The 26,434-nt window shown below is 40.8% G+C and overlaps 1 protein-coding gene across 5 annotated transcripts in view; it reads left to right on the forward strand.

The window, feature by feature from the left end:
* The window catches only part of SLC4A10 (solute carrier family 4 member 10), a 282,938-nt gene that overhangs the window by 238,536 nt on the left and 17,968 nt on the right, over positions 1–26,434 (forward strand). For all 5 annotated transcript variants that reach the window (XM_043505193.1, XM_043505194.1, XM_043505195.1 and 2 more), the window contains exons 12-17: positions 1,048–1,222; positions 1,412–1,545; positions 3,640–3,885; positions 20,236–20,341; positions 24,720–24,881; positions 26,237–26,350. In XM_043505193.1, coding sequence (XP_043361128.1) covers positions 1,048–1,222; positions 1,412–1,545; positions 3,640–3,885; positions 20,236–20,341; positions 24,720–24,881; positions 26,237–26,350 — 937 coding nt within the window. The remainder of the gene's footprint in view (positions 1–1,047; positions 1,223–1,411; positions 1,546–3,639; positions 3,886–20,235; positions 20,342–24,719; positions 24,882–26,236; positions 26,351–26,434) is intronic.

The raw sequence follows: 26,434 nt of genomic DNA on the forward strand, positions 1-26,434 counted from the left end.
GAGAGATATGTGGAAGTGCTATGACAGAATAGACAACTCTTGCAGAATGCTTGATACTTGAAGTGCGACAGTTAGCTCAGTCTGTGTGAAATAGGACCTGCCATATAACATTTTTACTAGCATTATTTATATAAAAAGTCCCTTTCTGGAAAGGAAAAGACTTTAGACCAGAAGATCAGCTGGTGTAAATCAGTATCGCTGTATTAAAGTTAATGGAATTATGCAGGTTTTCCCCATGTGAGGAACTATCATTTGATTTAAAGAACACAATGACATGAGATCAGGAACTGGGTTTACAGATGAGCTAATGCTATTTGAGAACTTTCTTTTGTTGTTTGCTCTGTGTCCCATCTTCCTCGGGGCTACTTTTTGGATTGTCTTGAAGAATGTGTGTGCAGATGCCTCTTCACCACCACAGAAATTCAGGCAGGGTACTGAATGACACTATTTGGCCCGGAGACTGTGTGAATCTTACACCATTTATGCATATGTAGCCTGCTGCTTCCTAGTACTGTACAAAACTACTTACAGAGGGAAAGAACTCACTAGAAAGCTTCTTTTGAGAACAAATTTTAAATTGCGAATAGCCAGCGAAGACTAAGTATTACATATCTCTGTGAGTATTTTCATCAATCCATCTCAGTGGACTACTCATGGATCAAAGTAGAACTCAACATGAGTAAAGGTGCTAGAGAAGTATTCTAGGGCAGTAGCAGGTGTCAGATGAAAAAAAGGAAGGATAGTTCATTGGTTTAAGGCACTAGCTCTGGGACTTGGGAGACCTGGGCTCAAGTTCCGGCTTCCTGTGTGATCCTGGGCATGTCACTTGGTGTCTCTTGTCTCTCTCTGTGAAATGAAGATAATAGTGCTGCCCCACTTCACATCAGTTTTAGGAGGATAAATACTGTCAAGATTGTGAGGCACTGAGATTGGGGGCAGGAAACACAATTACCTTAGATTTCACATGTACAGGTCTCATAATTCATCCCAGTGGTGAAAGAAAACAGAAGTCTTTCTTTCTGTCTTTATTTTTTCCTCTTTTCTTAGGTTTTTTGGGGGATTGATTTTAGATATCAAAAGAAAAGTTCCCTTCTTCTGGAGTGACTTCAGGGATGCTTTCAGTCTGCAGTGTCTAGCATCATTTTTATTTCTCTACTGTGCTTGTATGTCTCCTGTCATCACGTTTGGCGGTCTGCTGGGAGAAGCAACTGAAGGTCGTATAGTATGTGTTTTACTTTAATCTGAACTTTTTAAAACACAATTACTTTGTTTAGGTTTTTGGTTAGAATTTTCTGAATATTGCATGTGTCACCTTTAAAATGTTGTAGTCTGAAACTGCATTGTTACCCACAGTATTTGGACGCTTGATAGAAAATTTCTGAGAGTTCAGTCTTTTTTTTTTCACATGCAGAGTGCAATAGAATCTTTGTTTGGAGCATCCATGACTGGAATAGCCTACTCTCTCTTTGGTGGGCAGCCTCTTACTATACTAGGCAGCACAGGGCCAGTGCTGGTGTTTGAAAAGATATTATTCAAATTTTGCAAGTAAGTGAAGTAATATTATTTAAATACACTTTCAGGGAATATTTTTGATGTATGGGTGTGTATGTGACTAAATCATCATTATAAATCCCCTGGCAGCATGCTGAAAATTTGCCTATCTGTAATTTAGATTTGGTTACCCTTTTCATGTGTGACTTCATGAACTACATTTTAATTGATGACAAAATTAGAAATATAACAAAAGCACAATCCCATGTTAGTCCATAGGAGGCATTGATACCTCTCAGCATAAAATGAGAAGTCAGGATTTTGGGAAACATTGCTCAGACTTTTAGAGGAACACTGGAAGATACGTGGTGACCAAAACAAAGGGGACTGTTAATGATAAAAGGTGGTTTTTTAAATTTTTTACTTTAAAACTGTTCTGAAAGGAATACAAACTCAGATTGGTATGAGATTGCTTCCCGTTCCAGAATGATTAAATTTAAATCTCATGAATGGAAACCACCCTTTAAAATAAGACATACTTCATGGCTTTTCGGCATTTTATCATTCATAACAATATAGTGAGCAGTGTGAAGCTGGCAGGTACTGGAGTTGAGCAGCATCTCCTAATCCATGGAATAAATGTGATATAACCTTTCTTCCTGTCCCTTTTCTCTTGAAAAAGATCTAAATAAAATGTAACCAAAACCTGCACTTATATGCTAATACACTGTAAGTAAGTTCCTTCTGAGACAATATGAATGAAAATTGTGCTTACATTGTCAGCCAGTCATGGTGGGTTCCTGAGATCCAAGGCCTGATGTGGGCAGATGGCTACCCATCCTATGCACTTCTTCCCATGGGTCCCATCTACTCGGTCTGCCTCATTTTTACAACTGGGACTTCTGAGGCAGGAAAGCTTGATGGCAGAGTAAAACCTCCTGATGAACAGTGTAGAGTGGGAGGCCCTGTCAGTTCCCAAAGGTCATTCCCTCTCATCTCCATGACAGGAAAAGACCTCCCAGCTCTTCGTGCAGGTTAGCTGGGACTAAAATATATGTGGTCCTAGAATGCCCCGTGTATGATTATGTATAGCCAGCACAGAGGGTTTTGCTCTAGGTTGTGGACAGAGAGTGGAGGGTGAGGGTCTGTGTGAATGAGGCAAGACTTTAAGACTATTACATCTTGCTGATCATAACCACTTATTGTCTTGCACTTTTTTGAAGTTGAAGAAAACAGGCAGGTGTAGGGATCTACCACTTTTGCTGCCCACTCAGGATTAGAGTGCATCCAAAGATCGCCTTTGAGGGTGTACTCTCATACACAACTGCCTCTCATTGTCCCCTTTAGTAGTACGCTCAGGGCAGATGAGAATCTGTCTTGAAGACATTTGACTTCATTTCATGAAAGGAAAGCAATTCTGAATTAAAAGGGCCTTCACATTTCTTCGTAATTTTCTCTTTTTTTATTTAAAAAATGTAATTGGGAAATCTGTAATTCTTCTAGTTTGTTTTACAATTAAAAATAATAATAATAAAAAAATTCCTGAATTAACTGGGAGCATTAATTACATTTTGATAGAGCTTTTCATTAAAAAGGGATCTGGCCACTGCAAAGTACAATTGAAATCTATGGCCTATTTTATAACTTGTGGTGTTCAATACTATTAAAAAGGGACTAAATGAATAATATGACTATATCTGTATGGATTATCTCTAGTTCTTTTTTATAAAGATGGAAACTGCATTACATGAGTAACTATGTAGGTTTCTTCCTTGGTGAGCTAACCAACATAGTACTTGACTGTCAGGACGGTATTATGTCCAGGGCCAATGGTGGCTTCAAGATGGACATTAATACACCATACCGTTCATAAAGTAGCAGGTTCTGCTCACATCTCTATTCCCAAATAGAGTGCTACAGTGTACTTTAGTCTTGTGTTGGGCATTAGGGCTAGCTGTGTTCTTTGCTTCTTGCAGATGGACAGCCTCCTTGGATTCAGTCTTTCTAGAGATGACTTTTGCGTTTGGCAGGTCAAGAGAGGATATAAAAAAATGCACATAGCTGCACAGAGTGGATTTTTGTGGTATTTCCTCTTCTGTGTCTACAAATTAATGTTTTGACTGTGTTAATTTTTCTTTTTTTTATCAGAGATTATGGGTTATCATACCTTTCTTTGAGAGCTAGCATTGGACTATGGACTGCAACACTATGCATCATCCTTGTTGCAACTGATGCAAGCTCCCTAGTCTGCTACATTACCCGGTTTACTGAAGAAGCATTTGCTTCTCTTATCTGCATCATTTTCATTTATGAGGCCTTAGAGAAGCTATTTCATCTCGGTGAGACATATCCAATCAACATGCATAATGATTTGGAACTGCTGACTCAATATTCGTAAGTAAGATTTCTTTTATTAACCACGGCATCTTCTTCATAAATTATATTTTACTTGTGAAGAATATGAATGGTTCACAGCAGGAAAAGCACTTTCATGCTTGACACATTGCTTGACATACAGCAACCTATAGATATGATAAACTCAATCCAATGTTTTTCAAAACTATAATTGCTGCATGTCCTGTAGGGGTCATTCCTCCTTTTGGTTCATGGGATCATAATGGGAGCTATGTGCATGTACTAGGGGGAAAATAACATCTGTTAGTGCCTGATTCTGCTATGTGGAGGCTGTAGTGGTGTAGTGGTAAAAAAAAACAAAATCAATGTGATAAACTTATCTAAACTAAACTCCCATTCCCTAAATGAGAAGTGGGTAAACTCATTTTATCCTTGACTGCACTATTACTATGATACAGGCAGAACTACAGTTTATTTCAGTTAGATTTTTGCCTTTTTTAGATTTTTGCCAGAACTGGATGGGGTGGGACCCTTCTTTTATCATACATTTTGGCTTATAATGATTGTTCTCTTGAATTCTATTTTCTTCCTCCTCTCATCATTGTTAGGGTCTTTTTTTTTTTTAAAGGGATATTGATTTACCTGGGGTAGGATTCTGCCCTTGGTACACTGAGGTATTCTCGTCCCATTTCCTAAGAAGACAAAACAAGACAAACACACATAGATTGGGAGAGAAAGAACAGCTAAGATAGAAAATATAGCTTCTGTCTCTGGGGTTGACTCTCATTCTCAACCTTGCTGCTGGAGAACACAAACACAAGCACAGCATGTGGTCTTATCAGCCACCCCAAGACCTGGCAAACTTGTACCAACACTGAGCTATTTAGGTCATTGCATTTAACTGCCTTTCTGGTCACAGGCTTACAGCAGTGTTGTAAAATATAGTGTCTTGGCTGGCTAAGACAGACTCTTATTTGACAGAAAGAGAAAAGAGAGGGATAGAAGAGGGAAGAAATAAGGTGGAAGGAAAAGGACGCACTGGGGGTGAATGACAAAGCCTCACATCCCAGATGGTATTTCGGAGTCAGCTGCAGATGGTATAATTGGAGGTGGCAAAGTCATCTTGGTCCCTCTCTCTGGCCCAGTCTGGTCAGTACATCTCTCAGGATTAAGATGAAGACAGTCCGGGATCCCAGGAAATGGTGGGTGTGGCAGCCATGATAGTGAAGCTCGCTCCTTCCCTGTCTTTCAGCCAGCCAGTGGCCCTGGTAACCATCTGTGTTTTTCCCCCAAAGTCTCTTTTTCAAGAACCCCAAAAGGGAGTGATGGGCAAAATAGCCCATCCCCTCATTATTTTGTCCACCAAATGAGCCTAATTTCTGAGAGACCAATTTTGGTTCACTGATTTCTGGTTCCACACTTTTTTTTCTTACCAAGCATGACCTTTACACAGTCCTTGCATTATATCAGTAGAGCCCCCACTCCTTTTTTTGGACCAGTTCAGTCTTTGTCTCACTTTTGCACCTTTTTTTATCAATATTTCATGAACTTTCACTCACTTCTCATAGCTGAGCTCACAATTAGGGCACATTTATAGGCCCAGTTGTAATAGGAGAGGAGAACCGCCAGGCTGATGATGGGAGGGTGTGGGAATAGAGAAATCCTAAACTGGCAGTCAAGGTTCCATCAGAAACCTGCCTGGTTTCTGTCAGAATTTCATTGAAATTGACATGGTTCAGCAGAATGATTTGATTTTGGCAAATCAATGTTTTCCAACAGAAAAATGTTCCATCAGAAAATTTCTAACCAGCTCTAGCATTAATAATGAGACTGTTATTAGTTACAGTCAACTATGAAGTGCAATATTTTATGGGACATAATTTAGTTTATACAAATATTTCCAATAAAATGTTATTGCAATTTAAACCGTGTGATATTTCTGGGAAATTACAGTCAGTGAAGCTGTTTGCAATGTTATAGCCATGTTGGTTCCAGGATACTAGAGAGACAAGGTGGGCGAGGTAATATATTTTACTGGACCAACTTTTATTGCTTGTCTTTCACCAACAGAAGTTGTTCCCCAATGGTCCTCTTGATTCTCATTCAGTGAAGTTTCTTTTCATTTTAAATATATTTAAGTTTCTTGCCAGAGTAGCTCTATGTACCTTCTCATGGACTTAATAACAGTATGGATTGAAAGGATTGGAGTTGTCTAGTGCAGTGTGGTTAAAGTAAAGGAATGGGAGCTGGGACTCCTGGGTTCTATCCCTAGGTCTGTCACAGACTTTTGTTTCCTTAAGCAAATCATTTCATCCCTTGTGTGCCTCAGCTTATCTATCGATAAAAGCTGTAAAACAGATATTGTGAGGCTTAATTAATGTTAATAAATTAATTACTATTTTGGTAAAGTAATTTGAGATATGTGGATGTGAAATGCTATAGAACTGCAAAATATTAATTTTAACATGAATGTAGAAATTCTGCTCCTAACATAGACAGGTCTCCCTGCTCTGCATCCTACATTCTCCTTGTCATTTTAAATGGACACAGTCATCTTCTTCACATCCCAGTCCTGAACTGTTGTGTTGATGCATTCCACAGCAAAAACGGTTGCATTTCAGTAGTGAGTGAAATGATTCCTATGTGTAATTATACAAAGTGCTTTGAGATGAAAGGAACTATGCCCTGGTGCACAGCTTTACTTTTCAGATTTTTACTTAATATATTGCTGAATGGTTCATTACAGTAGTGTAGTATTAGTGCTCTATAATTTTCTTTGCAAGCACTTTATAGTTTATTAAAATAAAATTTAAAACAACATGTATATAGTATTTCTCTGTTGTCATTTTTACATATCTAATTTTGTCTTTCCTTACAGGGGTATAGTTTCCATATAAGGGAGGGCAGAATATGATCTCTGGACTATGGCATTAAGGGCCTGAACCTGAGAAGTGAAATCAATGAGAGTGCAGGTGTTCAGGACCTCTCAGTATCAGGTCTTGATTACAGATTCTTCCTTGTGACGTTTAATAACGAGCTTTTTGAGATGGCTCTCTCAGCTTAAGAATCTTTATTTTATTGTTGCGTTCTGAAAGGTGCATGTGGAAGAAGAGATTCAGAGAATAAAGAAGTGAAGTAAGATAACAAGGACAGTTATTAAGAAGTAAGAGCTTATGGATTCACTTATGTTATATGAGAACAAAAATAGTCTAATGAAAAAGGCCAGTCTCCTCAGCCAGTGAAACATGTCAAAAAGCATTCTCAGGCAGGAGAGCCACTCCAGAAGTATGTGTTTTTAATGATTTTGTTGAACTCAAATGAACTCTCTGCGTAGGGAGAGAAACAGCAACACTAGGGCAAGGCCACCACCTTCTGTTCCAAGAGAGAATAACAGTGACGCAGCCAAACCTGTCATTTGCATTTTGAGCTGGAAAGAAAAAAACAAAACAAAACAAGACCAAGAAGCATTGGAACACATTGTTATATGTTGTTTTCTCTGAAAATATAGATAGAGAGTCTGGAGCTGAGCACACATATACGTACACACAACCCTGTGGCCCGGGGCTGAAGTGTGATCCCCACTACCTGGGGCTGACAGCTAAAGCCCCACTGCCCAGGGCTGAAGTTGCAGAGGTCACATAAAATCACAGAATCCGTGATCTCCGTGACCGACTCATAGGCTTACTAATAAGTTATGGTTTGATGTATATATACTCTCTCATCATATTATGCAAGTACTCTTCCTCTGTGATATTTTAACCTAAAGAATAGACGTGTTTATTGGCTTTTCTCCAAATTCACATTCAGGCAAAGCAGACTATGTATATGCATCAGGTATGAAATCCTGACCCCACTGAAGTCCATAGAAGTTTTGCCACTGACTTCAGTGGGGTCAGGATTTCACCTTAAGGATCTTTGTAGGGTGTAATTTGTGTGGGGGGGGGGGCGGTTAGTAAATGTGTGGGTGGGGCAGGGAGTGTTTTCACAAGCCTCAATACCTCTGGGCATTTAAGGGGTCAAAAGGTTGTTCTCCTAATATTTCTGTTCGTGAAAAGTTGAAATATTACATGAAGGCCTCAGAGAGCAAGCAGACATTAAAAATATCTCATGGGTTTACCCAGGCCAGCTCCAGGCACCAGCGAACCAAGCAGGTGCCTGGGGCGGCAAATGTAAAGGGCGGCAGGACATCGGGCTTGGCAGCAATTCGGCGGCAGGGACGTGACTCTTCTTCTGTCGCCAGCAGCAATTCGGTGGCTGCACCATCACCCCGCCTCCATGTTTGGCGGCAAGGTTTTTTGTTTTGTTTTTTTTTTGCCGCTGGGGCGGCAAAATCGCTGGAGCTGGCCCTGGGTTTACCTTAATCATACAATATTATTCAAGTTATTGTGGAAATACAATTAACAGCCTTCCTATGTACAATAGACTTGCAATAGTAAGTATCTCCATATTTTAAGGGATAACATCAATATAATTCAATTGATAATGGTGGCATTTAAAAATAAAAATTCGTGTTAAATTATAATTACATACAGTCCTTAGAACACCTGATGTATTTCTGAGGGGGAACTGTTTATTCCCTACACACCCTTGACAAATATCTACCCTATACTTTTTTTTTTTTTTGCTGCTTTTCAATGCATATAGAACTTGCAGGGCACTAATAGCAGGAAGAAGAGTGCCAACCAAATTGTCATCATCCCCTCAAACTCTAGCTTTGGGATTTCCTGTCCTATAACATCAGCCAAACAGTGTCAGAATTTCTAAGCACAACTCCCCAAAAGGCATGTGCTTTTCAGATGTTTTCCAAATATCTGAACATTACTTCATTCTTTCAGATGATACTGTACTGACATTACATAACTATCTATCAAATTTTCTTCAGTTATGAAAATGTACATTTATTTGCACTTTTACATTGTGTCTCACTTTGTGTAGGCCTAACTGGTATTTATACCTATATCTTCCACCTGTAAGCATGCCCTAGGATTATTTATGCCAGCTAGCCCCATTAATGCCAAACCCACTGACTGACTTAATTCTGATACCATATTAGTAGGTCCACTGAATACTGCTCTCTACCAGGCAATGGGAGATCTCTCAGTGACACTTCACAGACAGTTTAACTGCTGTACTCTGAAAATCTCATTCAAATTCTCTGACCTTCGGATCCTCAGATCTTCTCTTGAAAACAGACCTCTCCCCGACCTCCTACCTTCCAGCCTGGCATAGTTGGAAGTTTATAGCTTACTTAGGTTGAACAATTCTATTTTCAGGCCTTGGCTCCACATCTGTCCTTTTTCCTTTATCCTCACTGTTACTGGGGATATCAATATCCATATTTACAATGTGCATCATACTGCCACTGCTTCAAGACATGCTCTGACATTGAGGAGTGAGCTTGCCTGTGCCAAGGATTATACCCTTGAACAAATAATTTCACTCTTCTTTTTCTGTCTATAACTCTATCATTACTTCATCGACTACGACTTTGCTTTTAGTAATCCCTCATTTATTTATTGTTCTCTAAAACAGCTACATTCATTACTTTTCTGTCTCAAGTCTTCATCAGATGTTTCTACTACTTCCTGATCCACATACCACTACCTGTAGCTAAATCCTTCTTCTGACTTTTGATGCAGTTGCATTTCACAGATCTCATACACAGTTCACTTATTCTCATATACAAATCACTTCTGTAAACTGACATTCTCACAGGTCTGGCAGGGCAAGAGTACGCTTTAAAACAAACTATTTACCAGAACACTAGGAAAATCCGGTTTATCTACTGTCCCACATAGCTATGCCGGTATAACATTGCATTGTAAACCAAGCCTGAATTTTTTTTCCCAGTCAGCCAGAACATCCACCTCGACCTATCTAGGAGAATGCCCCTTGGTGGCTGCTCCATTTTGGAGCAGATCCATTTAGTGTCAATGAGTTGTAATCACTGTTTCCAATAGCTCTGCCTCCTTTTTAGGTGAGGGTTGTTGGAATTGTCTGATTTCCCTTCTAAGGGTATGTCTTTACTACACAGTTAGCCTGGGATTTTATCCAAGTGTTGCCCCTAATCCCCCTCCTGGGCACATACAAAAACCTCTCACCCAAGTTTAGTGATGCTTTCAACCTGGGTATTGAGTGCTGCTTTCACTCAGACTGGTAACCCCCCCACTTTGTAGTGGGGACACAGGCTAAATCACTTGATGCTGATAGTTCTCCAGTGCCTGATCACTATTCCCCCTGTGTGCCCAGAAAGTCAGACAAGTTTACAAAGAATTGTAAAGTGAATTAGTTTACTGCAACACAAAGAACCATGGAATGTACCCCCAGAAGTCCTAGTGACACACACAGGTGACTGCACTACCAGTAAGAACACAAAAAGAAAAGGAGTACTTGTGGCACCTTAGAGACTAACAAATTATTTGTTAGTCTCTAAGGTGCCACAAGTACTCCTTTTCTTTTTGCAAATACAGACTAACACGGCTGCTACTCTGAAACCAGTAAGAACACAGTAACTTTGGTAGGGCTTTGCACTCACCCAGGTTTGGCTAACCTGGGTGCTCAGGCCCAGGTGCCAATCACCCAGATTAACTCTGCAGTGAGACATACCCTTAGTTTAACATCCATTTTAGAAGTCAAGCACATAAATCACATTTTGGGATATAGATCAAATATGCAATTAATACAGATACGTATGATTAAGGCTATGATTTAGTCATGGATATTTTTAATAAAAGTTATGGACAGGTCTCGGGCAATAAACAAAAATTCATGGCCCGTGACCTGTCCATGACTTGTACTATAAATACCCCTAACTAAATCTTAGCTGGGGGTATGCTGCTTTAGGGGGCTCTGGGGAAGCCACTGCTTGGGGGGGGTTCCCCTGGGTGGAGCTGCTGTTCTGAGGGCGTCCAGGGGGCCCACTGCTCTGGGGGAGCCCCGGGACCAGCGGCAACAGCTGCTGGGAGCCGCCGAGCAGCGGCTCCTCTGCTAGATCACCCGCCACTGCTCCAGCGCCCCCAGGACTGTTGCCAAGTGCTGCCAAGCTGTGGCAGCTCCTGCTGCCCCCGGGGCCGCTGCTCGGGGGAACCCCAGTGTGGCTGGCTGCAGGGCTGCCCGAGCGGCTGGCTGTGGAGCTGCTTCAACAGTGGCCACTGTGGCTGTCCGTGGGCCTAGCTGCTTGGGTGTCCTTGGGGTCAGCCACACTGGCTGCTGCAGAAGACACAGAGGTTGCGGAAAGTCACAGAGTGACATGGAGCCCTAATTATGATCATATTTCATCTCACCTACCATTCCTTTAGTTGGGAGTGCAAAGACCCAGTAATTTTAATTAACCATCTCTGTGACAACACTTTCTTCTGACTATTGACTCTGCATAACTCTGACTGCTCTACTCTTTCTCCATCAAACACCATGAGGAATTTGTTTCTCTGTGTTTAACAGTACGCAAAAATTTGGTTTGCAAGTGGAAAAAGTTGGAATCAGCTGAAAATGACAGCTCTGCATGTCAGGTATGTCATTTTCAAATTTCTTCAAACATCTCAAAGACACATGGTGAGGTTTACTGGTACATCTATAGCAGATATGGTTTAAGAACTTGTAATTAAGTGCACAAGAAAAGGGGTCTTTTTAAGCGAAATCGCATGTACAACTTTTTATGCTTGTATAACTTCAGAGTGGGTTAAATGGTTTTTTTAAACATTCAGCTTATTTGGACTGAAACTATGAGCAAAAGAAATATAAGCTGAGAAGGAATTTTTTGATAAATGCACTTTGTCATTCACTCTGGCAGAGAAACGAGGAAGTGAGCCACATAAACATCACAGGATTTGAGGAGAGGTGTGTTTGAGACTTGCTTCTCTTGAGTCAGGTGCAGCACTACCTATTTCCCTTTTCCTGGGGAAGCCTCCCAGCTAAAAAAAAATCCTCGCTCTCCAGCTAAACAAACAAACAAAAAAACTCCTCCTCAGTCAAGGTAGAAGATCGGGTGTTCTTCATCTCTGACCAACTGTGATAGGACAGCTCCCAATCCTACTTCAGATGCATGTGTCTGTAAAATTAATTCTTTGTTGAAGTCCAGGGCTATAAGCACGGGGATACTGCAGAGGACTGTCCGTAGATCCATGAATGCTTTCTTTGTGGCATCTGTCCACTTCACCATGTCCGAACCCCGGGCTTTTATTAGGTCTGTCAAGGGACTTGCTCTGGTGGCGAAATGGGACTAAATCGCCAGTCGTACCCTACCAAAAAAAAAATGCTCTGCCTTCAGAACCATTGGATTCCAGTGTCATCAATGCAGTCTGCGTTATTGTGTTCTGCTGTGTTCTGCTCAATGTCTGCAAGGATAAGGAAGAACCTTTTTGCCAGTAGTGGACTCAAGACACCACTGGGTTTCTGAACAGGCACACATATCCAGACAGTGTACCTGTCCTGACTGGTGCTGGATCCACATGTGCCAACAGGGATGCTTTGAGCACCCACATAATGGATTTGCATGGTCTCATGTATGAAAGGGAATGAAATGGAATTTGAGGCTGTGTATAGGTGTGGGTATTTGTTTTAAATGTGTTGGTATTCTGTATTATTAATTTGGAAACACTTTCATAAAATGTATGGAAATGTGTTATGCATTTTATCAATACCGGCCATGTACTTCAACTCTCAGTTTGTGGATTACTGTGATGACATTTATTGTAAATTTTTATTATGAAATTTATTGCGAATGGGCATGTGGTGACATTTTTTTAAAATTTAATGCCACTTTTAACATTACATACAGTAAAACTTGCTATTGTAACCTTTTGTGCAAATTCAATACTTAATTTTATGCAGGTATTTATATAGCAAAGTTAGAACTAGAAAAGCAGACCAGCTGCCATCAAAACTTACAACACAGTAAACAAACTCAGTGCCAAAACAGTGAAAGGTGCATGTTCCCAAATGACGTGTTCAGCTATTCATGAGTATCCCCTGTCCTCCTGTTTTTGGTCTTTCTGGTGCATTTTGCATGTGCAGGCTGCACTTGGACTGGAGTGGATGAATGCAGAGGGTACATTTGTCTGTTCTGGGTGCTCTTGTTCATTGCCTGTGACATGGTCCAGCCAGTCTCTGAATTGTCCAAAGACTGCCTCGCCTGCAGGCAGGCAATAGCATGGAGGGGACTCAAGGTGTACAGGAGGTGAAGGTGGCAGTGGAGCCTGTAGGCTGGTAGCCATGAGTACAAGTAACTGCTCAAACAGCTCCTCCTGCTGTGCTCTGTCTTCATCCCTCAACCTGCGGTCTGTCCACCACTCTCTTCTTGCACCATGCAGCCTCTGTCTCTTTTTCCACCCACTTTGCATCCTTCGCCTTCTGATACTCCATTTGGTCCTTCTGGGACTCTGTCTGCTGATTTGTTTTATCTAATAGAATCTCTTCCATCCGCTCACCTTGGACTTTCTCCTTGCCTGCAGTAGGGTGGGTCTGCTTCCCCAGGCTCCTGGTGCCTCAATCAAAGATGCTGCTTTAATTAAAGACCAAAAGATGACACTTTTTATCAATGGGCTTTATTTTATTCACACAAAAAGTACCCGCCACTTCCAACATTCTTTGGAGCAGCACTGAAAGACATCACATATCCTGGCAAGATGCATGTAAAAATTCAATTGAAATGATTTCTATATCTCCTTGATTATTTTCCAGGGTGGGGAAGAGTGAGGGAGCTTATGAGTTGTCTAAACACTGGCTATGGTTTTTCAAACCTTTCAGGCAGGGCGAGAACTGGAGAACATTGATATTCTGTAGGTCCCCATGTGGAAGCGTGAATTTCTCTTCCAGGCCAGCAGAGGACAGCCATCCATCTGTTCTAAGAAGATATTTAGGCATCTAAAGAATGACCAGTGTGTGTTGCTGTGGAGGGGGCAATTGAATTACAGAGGTGGCACTAATAAGTGTGCCCTGCTCTGGAACATAGCAGATCATCCAGAGTCCTACTTTGTGAGTAGTTCACTTTCATCACCAGCCAATGATGGAGGAAAATTCTTAGTAAAATGAACAAGATGCTGAGTTAGCATGGACATGTAGTACATCCTCCTAATGAGCACCCTGAATCCACGCATAGATCTGACTGCCTGTCTGCCGTGGGGACCTCTAACACAGATAGACAGCCACCCTCTGCTGTAATTTGAATTCATATATTAAATCCAGCAATGGACTAGATACACACTTGGTTTTGTTTGGATTCTAACCGTCTGTTTTTCTGGGACTCAGTTTACAGGTGGTCCAGGACAGTGTGGGCATGGCTGATTTATAAGATGCTCTATATTACATGGGAGGGGTACATGAGGCTGTTAATTGTGGAGCCCCGACCCATACTTACAACAATCCATGAGTGACCAGTAAAAATGTTGTAACTGCTTGTTTACCATTTTTCCTTTTTTTTTTTTTTTTAATTCCATGGGATGTCTGGAGGAAGGGGGGCGGGGGCGCTAGGGGAATGGCGTGGGTTCTGCCCCGAACAGAAGCACACCAAAACCCCTGCTTGTTTTAAGAACTTAATAGGGCCACTAACCAAAAATCCCTTCCATTCATATATTAATAACAACAAACAAACAGCAGAAACTTGCTAGGCTCTGGCTCCAGCACTTGGTCTGATATCACTTCTGCAGTCGGCTGCTCCCCAGGGCCATCCCCATACAGCTACTCTGAGTATGGCTATAGGATGTGCTGCAGAGGCAATGGCAGTATAACCTCTTCAGTTACCCAGCACCATGGTCACCTCTTGTCCCTCATCCAACAGCAGGCTCTCCTCCAGCTGTGCTTGTGACTGGGGAGTTATAAGGGTGCCAACCCTGCTCAGCCAATTGTGATGCGACACTGTGGGCTCAGTGTTCACTATAGTTCCCAGTCAAATTCCTCATAAAAAGGGCAGGAAAATGGAGAATTCCCAGAGGTGCTGTTAGAATCTTTGACTTAGCAGTACTCTGTTTTCAGACGCTCAATCTGCTCTGTGTATTGTTCTGTTCTCCAGTCAGTCCCCAGTGGTAACAGCCACTTGGATATAGCTTTGTAGACATAACTGTTTTTTGTGTTCTTGCTAAAGTTGAATGTCTTGCTCAACTCATGTCCAAGATTAACCAGAATCCAGCTGTATTCCTCAGGCCACCTAGCAGCATGCCTGGTGCAGGTCTTCTTTGTGCTGGCCGTATTAATATGTGTGAGGGTTGACTGTTTCCAGTTGAGCATGGAAATGAAGGGTTAAATGCTGAGCAGCTGTATTTGAACCACAAGGTTGCTTCTTTCAGAGTAGCAGCCGTGTTAGTCTGTATTCGCAAAAAGAAAAGGAGTACTTGTGGCACCTTAGAGACTAACAAATTTATTAGAGCATAAGCTTTCGTGAGCTAGGTTGCTTCTGTTTCCTGGGAAGCGAGTGTGAGAAATTATGGGATGGACAGGCAGAGAAGCACAGGGATAGTGTTAGCGGACTCTCCAGACCAAAGACTGGTGACTTGGATTTGAGTTGCACCCACACTATAAAGTGCCAAGGCTTTGACCCACATCACAACAGGACTCAGGCTCTGACCCACCCCCCAGTAGGGTCCATGGGCCTGAGTCAGACTGATTTGTGTGTGAATGGAAGGAGGGCCTGAGTCAGAGCCCAGCCTTTTGTGCTTTGTAGACATAACTGTAGACACTTTGTCTTTCTTTATTGGTTGGGTTTTTTTTCCAAAATGATGAGTTCATGTTGTTTCTTAACCAAATAATTCTTCACCAGAAGTTACTCAATTATTAACAGATTACATTGAATAATTTCAAAGTGATTTCTTGGCATAGTAGTATGCATATTACAATCTGTCTTGGTATTGACATGTACTTAAGAATTAGGAGTAGAAAATCCCACTCTTTGATTTACTTAAGAAGCCAAGTTCATGTCAATCTGGCGTGTCTTATAAGGAGTATAGAAATCAGTGCCTGTGCAGTGTATCATGAAGACTAGTTTTGCACATACAGTGCTGCATACATGCCAGCTTTAGATGTTTCATGGTCTGTAAATTAAAGACACAGTTTACTTAGAGGCAAATTCTCCTAATTTTTATCTTGCAAAGTCCTGTGGCAATTGAAATCAGTAGAACTGCAGCGAATGTAAGTCAGAACAGAATTTGGCCCCTGGCTTAGAGAGTTCCTCATTAGCACCATGGATATAAAACTGAGTTTGAATTAAATTAATGAATTATTTTTAATTTAAATGTTCATTTGCTGTCCCTTGCAACACCTTCTGATCGTTCCTACTACAGAGTGACTAAACCCTGCCTAATCCTCCAGTGATTTCCCTCTTTTTCCAAAAATTATACTAACCTCATCATCCAGTTCCTCCAGCTTCGACACAACAATTGTTTCCCCTTTCCCTCCACCTATGCCTCCCATCAGCCAGAACTCTATCCTACCTACCGTCCAACTAATCTCCCAGGTGCTACTCTCCCCTTCCCCCCAGATGCTGCTTCTTCTGTCTCTCTTTTGCCTGTATGGCATGTGCCCTTCTCACTTCCCAATTGCTGACACCCTCCTCGCTATCACCTCCTCTACTCTGGAAACCCTAGAGAGGCTCCCACATGGCCCACTCTTACCCCTCAATCACCCAGTTTTCAGGTGTTATGCAGTGTAAGCCACATAAGAATTATGAAGACTTTACAAAGACCTTGACTAGTTTTGCTATGTATGTTGATTTTTCTCTTAAGCCATGGATACAGCACATTCTAATAATCAGAATTTAAATTACAGTGAACATCCTCCATACAGAACATGTAGTACCATACTTCTAAACTCCCATTAGATCAAATCTGTTTTCACAGAGAGATGTTTCTCATCTTGGAAGGGGGTTGAACTCTCATCTCAGAACCATTTCTTCGTGAAAGCTTTTAGTTGAAGTGTGAGTGTGAAAATGCCTCCCACATAGTAGAAGTTCTTTCATGAACATTAACCCTTTATTGGCCATGGTTGCAGACCATGGAGCAGCTAACAGTAAATGGGCTCCATTCTAGAAAAGCCAGAGTCTCAGTTAACAAAGGGTTATCTTTTTGAATGTTAGGAAATGATAACAAAATGAGGAATTGTTTTTGTATTTGTAGATTTCTGCTTTCCTGACTGACTTCTTGGTAGCTCAGCATTTATCCTTCCTTCCACAATTCCAAGAAACCAGATCCCTTGCCGTTTTCTTACTCTAATATTTTAAACGTGTCTTGTCATATATGTAGTGAAGCCATAGCCATGTCATTAAAGAGACAAGGTGGGTGATGCAAAATAATATCTGAAGTTTGTCCAATAAAAGAGAAATGTGAGAACCCTTTGCATTTAGGTAAAACATTGACCAAAGGCCACGGATGCAAAAAGTAGCATTTTGTCACTAGATTTGTTCTGCCAACAGAGGTGCTATAGTTTCACCATCTTATTTTTGTCCATAATGACACCTAAGGGTTCACTACCATTAATACTGGCAGTCCTTCCCTTTCATATTTTTGTCTGTGAAAATAGCAATTTCTTCCTAGCAAATCGTTATGTATCTATTAGCATAACCAAAATGACTGCTAAGGTGCTGACTTATTACTCTTTCCACAAAAGGTAGTAAAGAATATTATTTGGCAAATATGGTGTTTAAAACTACATTAGTTTAAAAACATATTTGTAGAAGTATCCATAGCACATTGCTGTTTGATTTGAACAAGGCATGAACTCTTCAACAGGTCAGACAGTGTGTCTTAGATGCTGAGTAGATGCCAACCATAAACCTTTATCTTTATTGCATTCTACTAGGAATCTTTGAACCTGCAATAGAGACAGTGAGTTATAACTTATTCCAGCTTTGTGTGCACCATTTTATCACACCACAGACAACATTCTGAGGAAGATAAAAAAACACGCCTGGCGCACACTGCAATGTATTTTACTTTCGTCCTGAGGGCTTAGCTCACTATTACAGGAAAAAAAGTAGTAATGAAAGGGACTTTCATTTCATGTTATTGCTGCTGTATTCCCCTTTACTTATTTTAACTTAAGATTTTAAAATATAAAACCTCACACTGTTAGTAAAATGTCCCTGAACACAATATTCCTGCTGACTAATAAATTGGACTAATAAATTCCTGCTGAATTATAGTTTGGAAAAGGCTCTCCTGTGTCACTACAAACATCCATCTGCTGGCTGCATTGCTCCCCAGAGCATATATTTTCTCCACAGGTGTAAGATTATTTGAAGAGGCATAGTGGAAATCTCATCTTTTACCATCTAGGGCCACTTCAATATCAAGCCAGAATTTTCTGAGGCATTCCCTTAAACTATAATTTCTGTATTCCCTGTAGCAGCACTTGTTCAGTGATAATCACAACAAACTGGTGTCTTTAACAGAGTGAACATCTACTTTGGCTTTAATTCTGTGTATTTGGTAGAAAACAAAAGAGTTTGATCCACTCACCAAGGATCTAATTTTGTTCCCACTTAAATCAATGGCAAGACTCACATTGACTTTAATAATGCAGGCTCAAGATTTGGTCTGTGTGGACTGTGCTTACACAAATATCCTGAAGATAAATGGTCAACCGCTAACAAATGTCTATGGAATTTAGTAAATGATAGTTCATGTCTCCCTGGGAAGGACTCAGTGATAATGCTGGTGAGAAGGGATCTATTTATATAGCGGCATACAATGTGACTGACCCCACCACAAAATACACCCAATATTTTCAGGTGTTTGATTTTTATTGTTAGAATTATGAAATTCCAAAAGGGAAACAGGCAAAGAGAAGGTTAATGACTTGTCTAAGTGCATACTGTGGTTCAGTGATGGAGTCAGGATTTGAATACAGATCTAGAGACTCCCACCCTTCGCTTAGTCTACCAGGCCACAGCTGCCCAGGAAATGTTTAACACTAAGCGAGGTACAGCATTTTTTGCAGCTGTTATTGCTAGTTTTGTATTGTAGGTTTTAAGTGTGCTTGACTGAAGAATGCTGCAAGGCAAGATTTTTTTTCTTTCAGAATCTGCAAAATACCATACATACTCTTTAAACTCTGCTGAGGAGCAAGCCTCCCACAGCTGCTTCAGATGCTTAAGACTTAATTTTGATTTTAAATTGCCTGTTTGGAGCATTGTCCTCCCACGCTGCCTCTGCCACATTTCCTGTGTTCAAATACAAACTTTAAAATGAAAATGAAACTTTAAGAGCAGCTGTGGAGGAGGGGGAAAATGGCAGATGCAGTGCTGCATGTCCTGGGGCTAATGCAAAATCCTGACATTTGTCCTGCGGGTTTGTGAGGGCAATTATAATAGAGAGAGGAGAAACACAGCATGGTTAAATTATGAGGAATGCATGACTCTAGAGCCGGGGTGGGCAAACTTTTTGGCCTGAGGGCCACATCTGGGTATGGAAATTGTATTGCGGGTTATGAATGCTCATGAAATTGGCGTTGGGGTGCAGGAGGGGGTGAGGGCTCTGGGGTAGGGCTGGGAATGAGGAATTGGGGATGCAGGAGGGTGTGCCGGGCTGGGACCAAGGGGTTTGGAGGGCTGGAGAGGGATCAGGACTGGGGCAGGGGGTTATGGCACACGGGCAGTAGGCGTGCAGGCTTTGGGCAGTGCTTACCTCAAGCAGATCCTGGAAACAGTGTCATGGCCCCCCTCCAGCTCCTACATGGAGGCATGGACAGGCGGCTCTGTGCACTGCCCCATCTGCAGGCACAGCCCTTCCAGCTCCCATTGACCACGGTTCCAGGCCAATGGGAGCTGCAGGGGCGGCGCTTAGGGCAGTGGCAGTGTGCAGAGCCCCCTGGCTGCCTCTACATGTAGGAGCCGGAGAGGACATGCGGCTGCTTCGGGGAGCTGCACGGAATGGGGCAAGCCCTCGACACTGCTCCCCAACTGGAGCGCCAGAGTGAGGCAAGCCCTGGACCCCACTCCCCAGCAGGAGATCAAGGGCCAGATTACAACATCTGAAGGGCCAGATGTGGCCCCCGTGTTGTAGTTTGCCCACCCCTGCTCTAGAGCCCAAAGCCATGAATAATAGATTATCTCCATGCAGGAAACTTCAGAGATATGGGCTTAATAGCACTGGCTCAATACCAAGTCAGTGCTTTTAATGAAATCTGGAATACATTAATAGAATAAAAAGAAAATTGTGTTGTTATGTATAATCAGTTGCATGTGTCACCACAATGTTATGTACTATATATGAACATGTACTTCACTGTGAAGTATGCTCCTGCAGTACTGATAACTATTTATCTATATTCAGAATTCACTGAAATAAACTGAACTAAAATCATATTAAAAAGTAGAGCACCATTTTAATATACTAATGCCATAAGCATAATAAAGAGTTTGGATTTTGTAAGTAAATACAAAAAAATACTTCTTTATCTTTTCAGATGTAGTTGTGTGGAGCCAGATAATCCTAGCAATAAGACCTTGCAATATTGGAATGACCACAATATCTCTGCATCAGATATAACTTGGGGAAACCTAACAGTGTCAGTAAGTGAAGTACTGAAACCTAATAAATCCATGAACATGAATGTTATCTTTTCTATATTTCTATATATTCTACATTTGCTATAGTCATATTAATAAATTACATTGCTCCAGTTATGACTGTATTGTTTAAATAAGGCACATACAGTACTTTGCTGAACAAAGGGCTAATGTAGATTTTGTATCATTAATATTTTTAGAAACCTTTTGCTCGATTATTATATAATCTTTATTAGTACTGTGATACAGCAGGGCCAGAGGGCAGCAGGAGAGTGATAAATAGGAGGTATATAAGCTCCAGGAAGATTAAGGCCTTATTCTCTGTGGACTGAGGAGAGGTTACGACAGGATAATTAGGGCACCTGGAGCCAATTAAGGCCCCAGGAGGGAGCTGGCTGGAGAGGTCGCACTGCTGTGCCTTGGAGGTGGGTCTCACCTGAGCCCCACCACGCCCCCGCTGCCTCTCCCCCTCTGGCAGAGAGAGGGGCTGCTCTAGCACAGCGGGGGCCATCGGCAGGACTGGGCCGGCTCTCCACCCCGAGGAGGAGGGAAGGAGAGCTGACCGTAGTTTGCAAGGATACTGTTATTGATCAGAGGATCAGAGTACCAGGGTAAACAAAACCCTGCCCAAGCAGAGCAGGGGGACTCCCCAGGCACAGAGGACCGAGATAAACCCTGGTCAAGGGGAAAGAGGGTAAGAAGCCCATGAAGCTGAAGGGGCTGGGACCCAGAGTAGGGAGTGGACCAGGATCCCTTCTCTGCTCCCCTTCTCTCCCACACCAGGGCAAAAACGGAGCTGTCAACACCCAAGAATAGAGGTAAGGGGCAGCGTCCTGACCCATCACACCAAGGAAAAGAGTGGGACCCACCACAATAGTGTCAGCCATTTGCCACGGTACATATTAAAGCAACAATGTGCATCATTGTGCACTGCTTTAAAAAGTGTGTTTACATACTAAACAGAGAAGTATGACTGAGATTAAGTCTAAACACGTCAAACGACAACAATGGACTTGACCTAAATTCTACCAGATGGCAAAACCAAAGCTGTCTTGTCTAAAAAGTATCTATAAGCTTCTATTTCCACTAAAAAAACGCTTCCAGCTGTTCAGGCTATACTGATGGGGGAAAGAGAACATTTGTTAACATCCCAGTTAGTTGCTAAAGGTCTATTTTACCCATTCCTTTAATGTCAGCTATGTACTGTGTTACTATTGGAGTTGTATAAACATTTCCTTGACATAAAAGAAATCAAGCCACCATTCTACAGCACCTAGTGCAAAATGTATTATTCTTCAAAGGCTTGTTTCACACACAAAATATTTGTTCCTGAACTATATATTTTTCTGGATAGAGTTGGAGCCAGGGAACCTTTCACTTACTATTTTCCTTTCCCTCAGCTGCTTTTGAAGCTTGATTGTAAATGGCATATTTGAACACAGGCTCTTTTATTTTTCTTGCAATATTTTCTTCTTTGTAAACGGTCATTTCATTACAAAGCCAATGACAATTCAGTCTAGAAAGAGAGAAAACTGGGGCAGGCTCATGAGACTCACAAGACCAGGCTTGTTTGATTTCTTCAATAGGCAGAGTCGTCATCATAGACATGTAGTCTTTCATCTTCATGAATTTCTTTTCAGAAAATTAGGTTGGGGGAAACCTTTCAAAAGCAAAACTCGGATTTGCCTTGGTTTAGTCCACTAAAGTCTATAAATGTTAATTCAGTTGATATTGTATTCTTTCTACAGTATAGACTTTCAACCTGGGAGTTGCTCCCCAATCCAAGGGAGTGACACAAAGATCTAAAGAGGGTCATAATCACCTTTTCTTTCTTTATGGGTTGATGGGAGAGTGTGTAGGAGTTGTCCCTGAAACTTTTTTGTGTTGTAACATGAGGTCACAGTATGGAAAATGTTAAGAACCACAGTTCTAAGGGATCCCAGTGTTTTAGGGGAAATATTCTAAAGTTTTCAGCAAAGGCCTGATAGCCTGAGCTCTCAGAATAACAAGAGAAGGTGTCGCTATCACAGTGTTTCTCAGAGTATATTTGTAGCTTATTTGTAGATATGAAATAACTAATTCTGTTTTAACAATAAATGTTACTAAGCCCTAATGTGTTATATTAAGCAGCTGAAAAACTGAACACAATGAAGGATTTAGGAATATATAACTCAGCTTCCCCTCAAAGATGCAATAATCTAGTTTAAATTGAGACCAGTATGATTGAACAGATTGAACAGATTTTCCAATATCCCCCATGCTTGTCAAATAAATATCCTGATTTCCTGACAATTATATATTTATTCATGATTTGAAATTTCTTGATGTTATTCGCAACCCCTTCCTGGTGCCAAAATTTGCCAGTGATAGCCTACAGTGATTTGTTCTGGTCACACACAGACAGCACTGAATTTCCACATATTAACTCTTGTTAGTGTTCCTGGTCCGGCCTCATAAGTGTAATGCTTAGCAAGGGCACAGGAGTCAAGTTTATCAGAAGAGCAAAGAAATTACATTTTATTAACTGCACAAACACTTGGCTGAGTCTGATTCTGCTCAGATTTCTGCAAATCGCTAGTTTGCACTGGGCCTGCTTAGAGTCGTCATACAGGCATTAGTATAGTCAGTTAGTAAATTGATTTCTATTCTTACAGGATGACATTCACCCTTTGTGCATAGGCCATCATAAAGAGACCGTATGCCTTGGTTTAACCAGGGCTGTTGTACTTTTTCATCTGGTGTCCCTAAGTCCCGAGAACTTTTTTTGGGATGCCTGAAATGTCCTGTTTTTTCATTTCATCAATCAAAGTTTTCTGGTTTTTGATACCTATCAACTATTTGTCCCAGATGTATTGCTATACCGATATATATGTTTTGCACTCCCTTGTCACACTCTCATCCCATACTAGGGTGTATTTCATGCCAATCATTCTTCAAAACCAAAGTTTGTCATCAGTTGTCCAGCCATGGTATTGCAATATGAATTTGATGAGTCAGTGACTCAGTGTAATTAATGAAAAAATTCTGCTCTGGCAGCATATAATGGGAAGGAATAGGTACCTGGTAGTTGTTATAGCGTCACTTCTCCTTCTTTCTGTGGTAAGCAGAACCATAAAGAGGAGGAAAGTGTGGGACACATAGTCTATGGGGGATGGGGCAGAGCTTTGCCCTTCTTTGATCTGCTCCAGGGGGAGCTTTTGTGACATAAATAGAGGAGGTCAAAGAAGAATGCCAAAATGTAGAGTACCTGAGTATTCTATGACTCTAATAAATGTTATCACAAAAGTGCCCCAGTTTGTTATTTTGACAATATGATCAGTTACTTATTCACCATATAAGTCTTCTCCCATAGTCGGGGTATTGGAGAGTGGACCCCTCAATTCTGATTACTCTGTTTCTTATATTCCTTTACTTAGTGAGTGAGCAGTGGGATTTCATGTTCTATAGTTCACATCTTCATAGATGTTCCACATTTCTGTGCTCATTGTTTAGGAAGCTGAACACATCTGTCTTTATGGCTATTTGTCAATCATTTGTTTAGATTTCTACTAGAGGTGTATCTGAAACTAAAGGTTTACATGTGAGATTTAGGTTGCAGCAGACCGGTATGCTATCTTTTTAAAATAAATTGGATAAAATTTGACAAATTGTGACACATAAGACATTGAAGTGAAGCTGTTGCCTGAAATAAATATTAATGTTTTGTTTGGTGTATTCCCTGAATTTTATCAGATCTTTTTTAGAAACAATCTCAGCTTTTCCTAAACAAAGAAAATTTTGTGGAGTGTGCTGCCCCCTTCTGGTCAATACATTTATTTGTTCCATTCTGGGATAATATGTAGGTCTGAATAGTTTTCCTTCAAATTATAAAGTTAAAATAAACAACTAAAGCTTGGAAATGCAACAAGAGTAGCATTTATCATAGTATTTTGTTTCCTTTCTCAGCAGCCATATGAAAAATAAACATTGAAAAAAACATAACTAAGCTGTTTAAAAACAAATACAGGTTTGTTTCAAAGCATGGGTGAAGATTTATTTATCCAAACCAATTTGCCCATACTTAATTGATATCACATAGTGATTATGTCATTAAATATCTCTAGGAAAAACTGTCAATCATTGCTAAGTTTCTTTAGTGCTATATCTTTCCATTTTTCTTCATAGCATGACAGCTGAAAAGTACAGTTTGTCCATACAATCTAGATACAAAGATTTGGGATTTTAAATGAAAGAAGGTTAAAAATCTTAAAAATTAAAACAATATATTATATGATCTAATCTGTCATTTATTTAAGGGAGTAACTAATCACAGAAAAAATATATATAATAGCCTTTACAAGGGCATTTTTCCAAAACAATTCTGCTTTGTTCTTCCTGTTAGGAATGTGGGATGTTTCATGGGGAGTACATTGGACGAGCCTGTGGACATCATGGCCCTTATGTCCCAGACGTTCTCTTCTGGTCAGTCATCCTGTTCTTTTCTACAGTAACACTATCATCCACACTGAAGCAGTTCAAGACTAGCCGATATTTTCCAACAAAGGTACCTGGAATATACCTTTTTAATGCAAAAGTTTGTGTAAATCTTGTGGAAGTATAAATTTCCATTGTTGCAGACCCAGTTTCTTGCTGCACTCTATAATTTCTTGCTGGTGAAATGCTGTAAGTTGTTGGAGTTTTGTAGAGAAATTGTTTAATTATCTATTTTTTGTTATTTTTTCTCTGTTTCCATCTTGATGTTTAAAACAGAAAGTACTTCACAGCAAAGTGTAACAAAGAGAAACAGCTTAAATCAGCCTTTAACACTGAAGAGTGACTCAGTAAGGGGTTTGGTGCTAAAGGTTAAAAACTCAGCTCTCTTCAGAAAAAGAAATAATGATAAAAAATGCTTGGTATTCTATACTACTCCCACTGCATATTGTTCTTCCTTTAGCATGGTGCTCTGTTTACAAGTGATGTGTCCTTCTGCAATCCTGTTCATATTCCTTATATATTTCCCACCTTGTGCATGTTATACTCTGTATCAAAGCTAGTCATCTCCCACCAATCTAGATTCCTAGGGAGAGTTGCATTGTCTCCTGATGCTGCTGCAATACTCCTTGCAAGAGTGCAGTGCATGCTCCCCTTTGAACCAGTTCCTCTGGTTGGTGAGGAGGAAGGATGGAGCTGTTACCATCCCCCACTCCAGCGGTGGCACTGTCCTCATGCATACTCATGGGAGTGTAAGGACTGCCAGTGTGCCTGACCACAAGGTGGATGAATAAGAATGGGTCCTTGTGCTCTTTGTGCCCTTTCTCCATGTTGTGAAATTGAAAGAGCACAGGGTTGAGCACAATCTTTCCCGTAAGGAAAGTGTTCCCTTAAGCCAGTGGTTCTCAACCAGGGGTACGTGTACTTCTGTGGATACGCAGATGTCTTCCAGGTGGTACATCAACTCATCTAGATATTTGCCTAGTTTTACAATAGGCTACAAAAAAAGCACTAGTAAAGTCAGTATAAACTAAAATTTCATACAGACAATGACTTGTTTATACTGCTCTATATACTATACACTGAAATGTAAGTACAATAGTTATATTCCAATTGATTTATTTTATAATTATATGGTGAAAATGTGAAAGTAAGCAATTTTTCAGTAAGAGTGTGCTGTGACACTTCTGTATTTTTATGTCTGATTTTTGTTAGCAAGTGGTTTTTAAGTGAAGTGAAACTTGGGGGTATGCAAGATAAAGCAGATTCCTGGAAGGGGTACAGTAGAGTACAGTACAGTACAGCACAGCCTCTGTCTTAAGCTATAACAGGAATTAAGTTGCAGCTCTTGTATTTGCTTTCTCAAATCCCACATGAATATTTTTGGTATTTCCCTGCTGGAAATGACATTTGGCTCAATATTTCTAGGTGCGATCTATAGTCAGTGACTTTGCTGTCTTTCTCACTATTATGTCCATGGTTTTAATTGACTATGCCCTTGGGATTCCGTCTCCAAAGCTTCAGGTTCCAAATGCATTCAAGGTAATTCATAAATAAGCTGTACTGTGTGTGTGTGTGTGTGTGTGTGTGTGTGTGTCTGTCTGTCTGTCTGTCTATAGTTCCTAA

This window comes from Dermochelys coriacea, chromosome 11 (assembly GCF_009764565.3).
Source record: "Dermochelys coriacea isolate rDerCor1 chromosome 11, rDerCor1.pri.v4, whole genome shotgun sequence".
NCBI classification, from domain to species: domain Eukaryota; kingdom Metazoa; phylum Chordata; order Testudines; family Dermochelyidae; genus Dermochelys; species Dermochelys coriacea.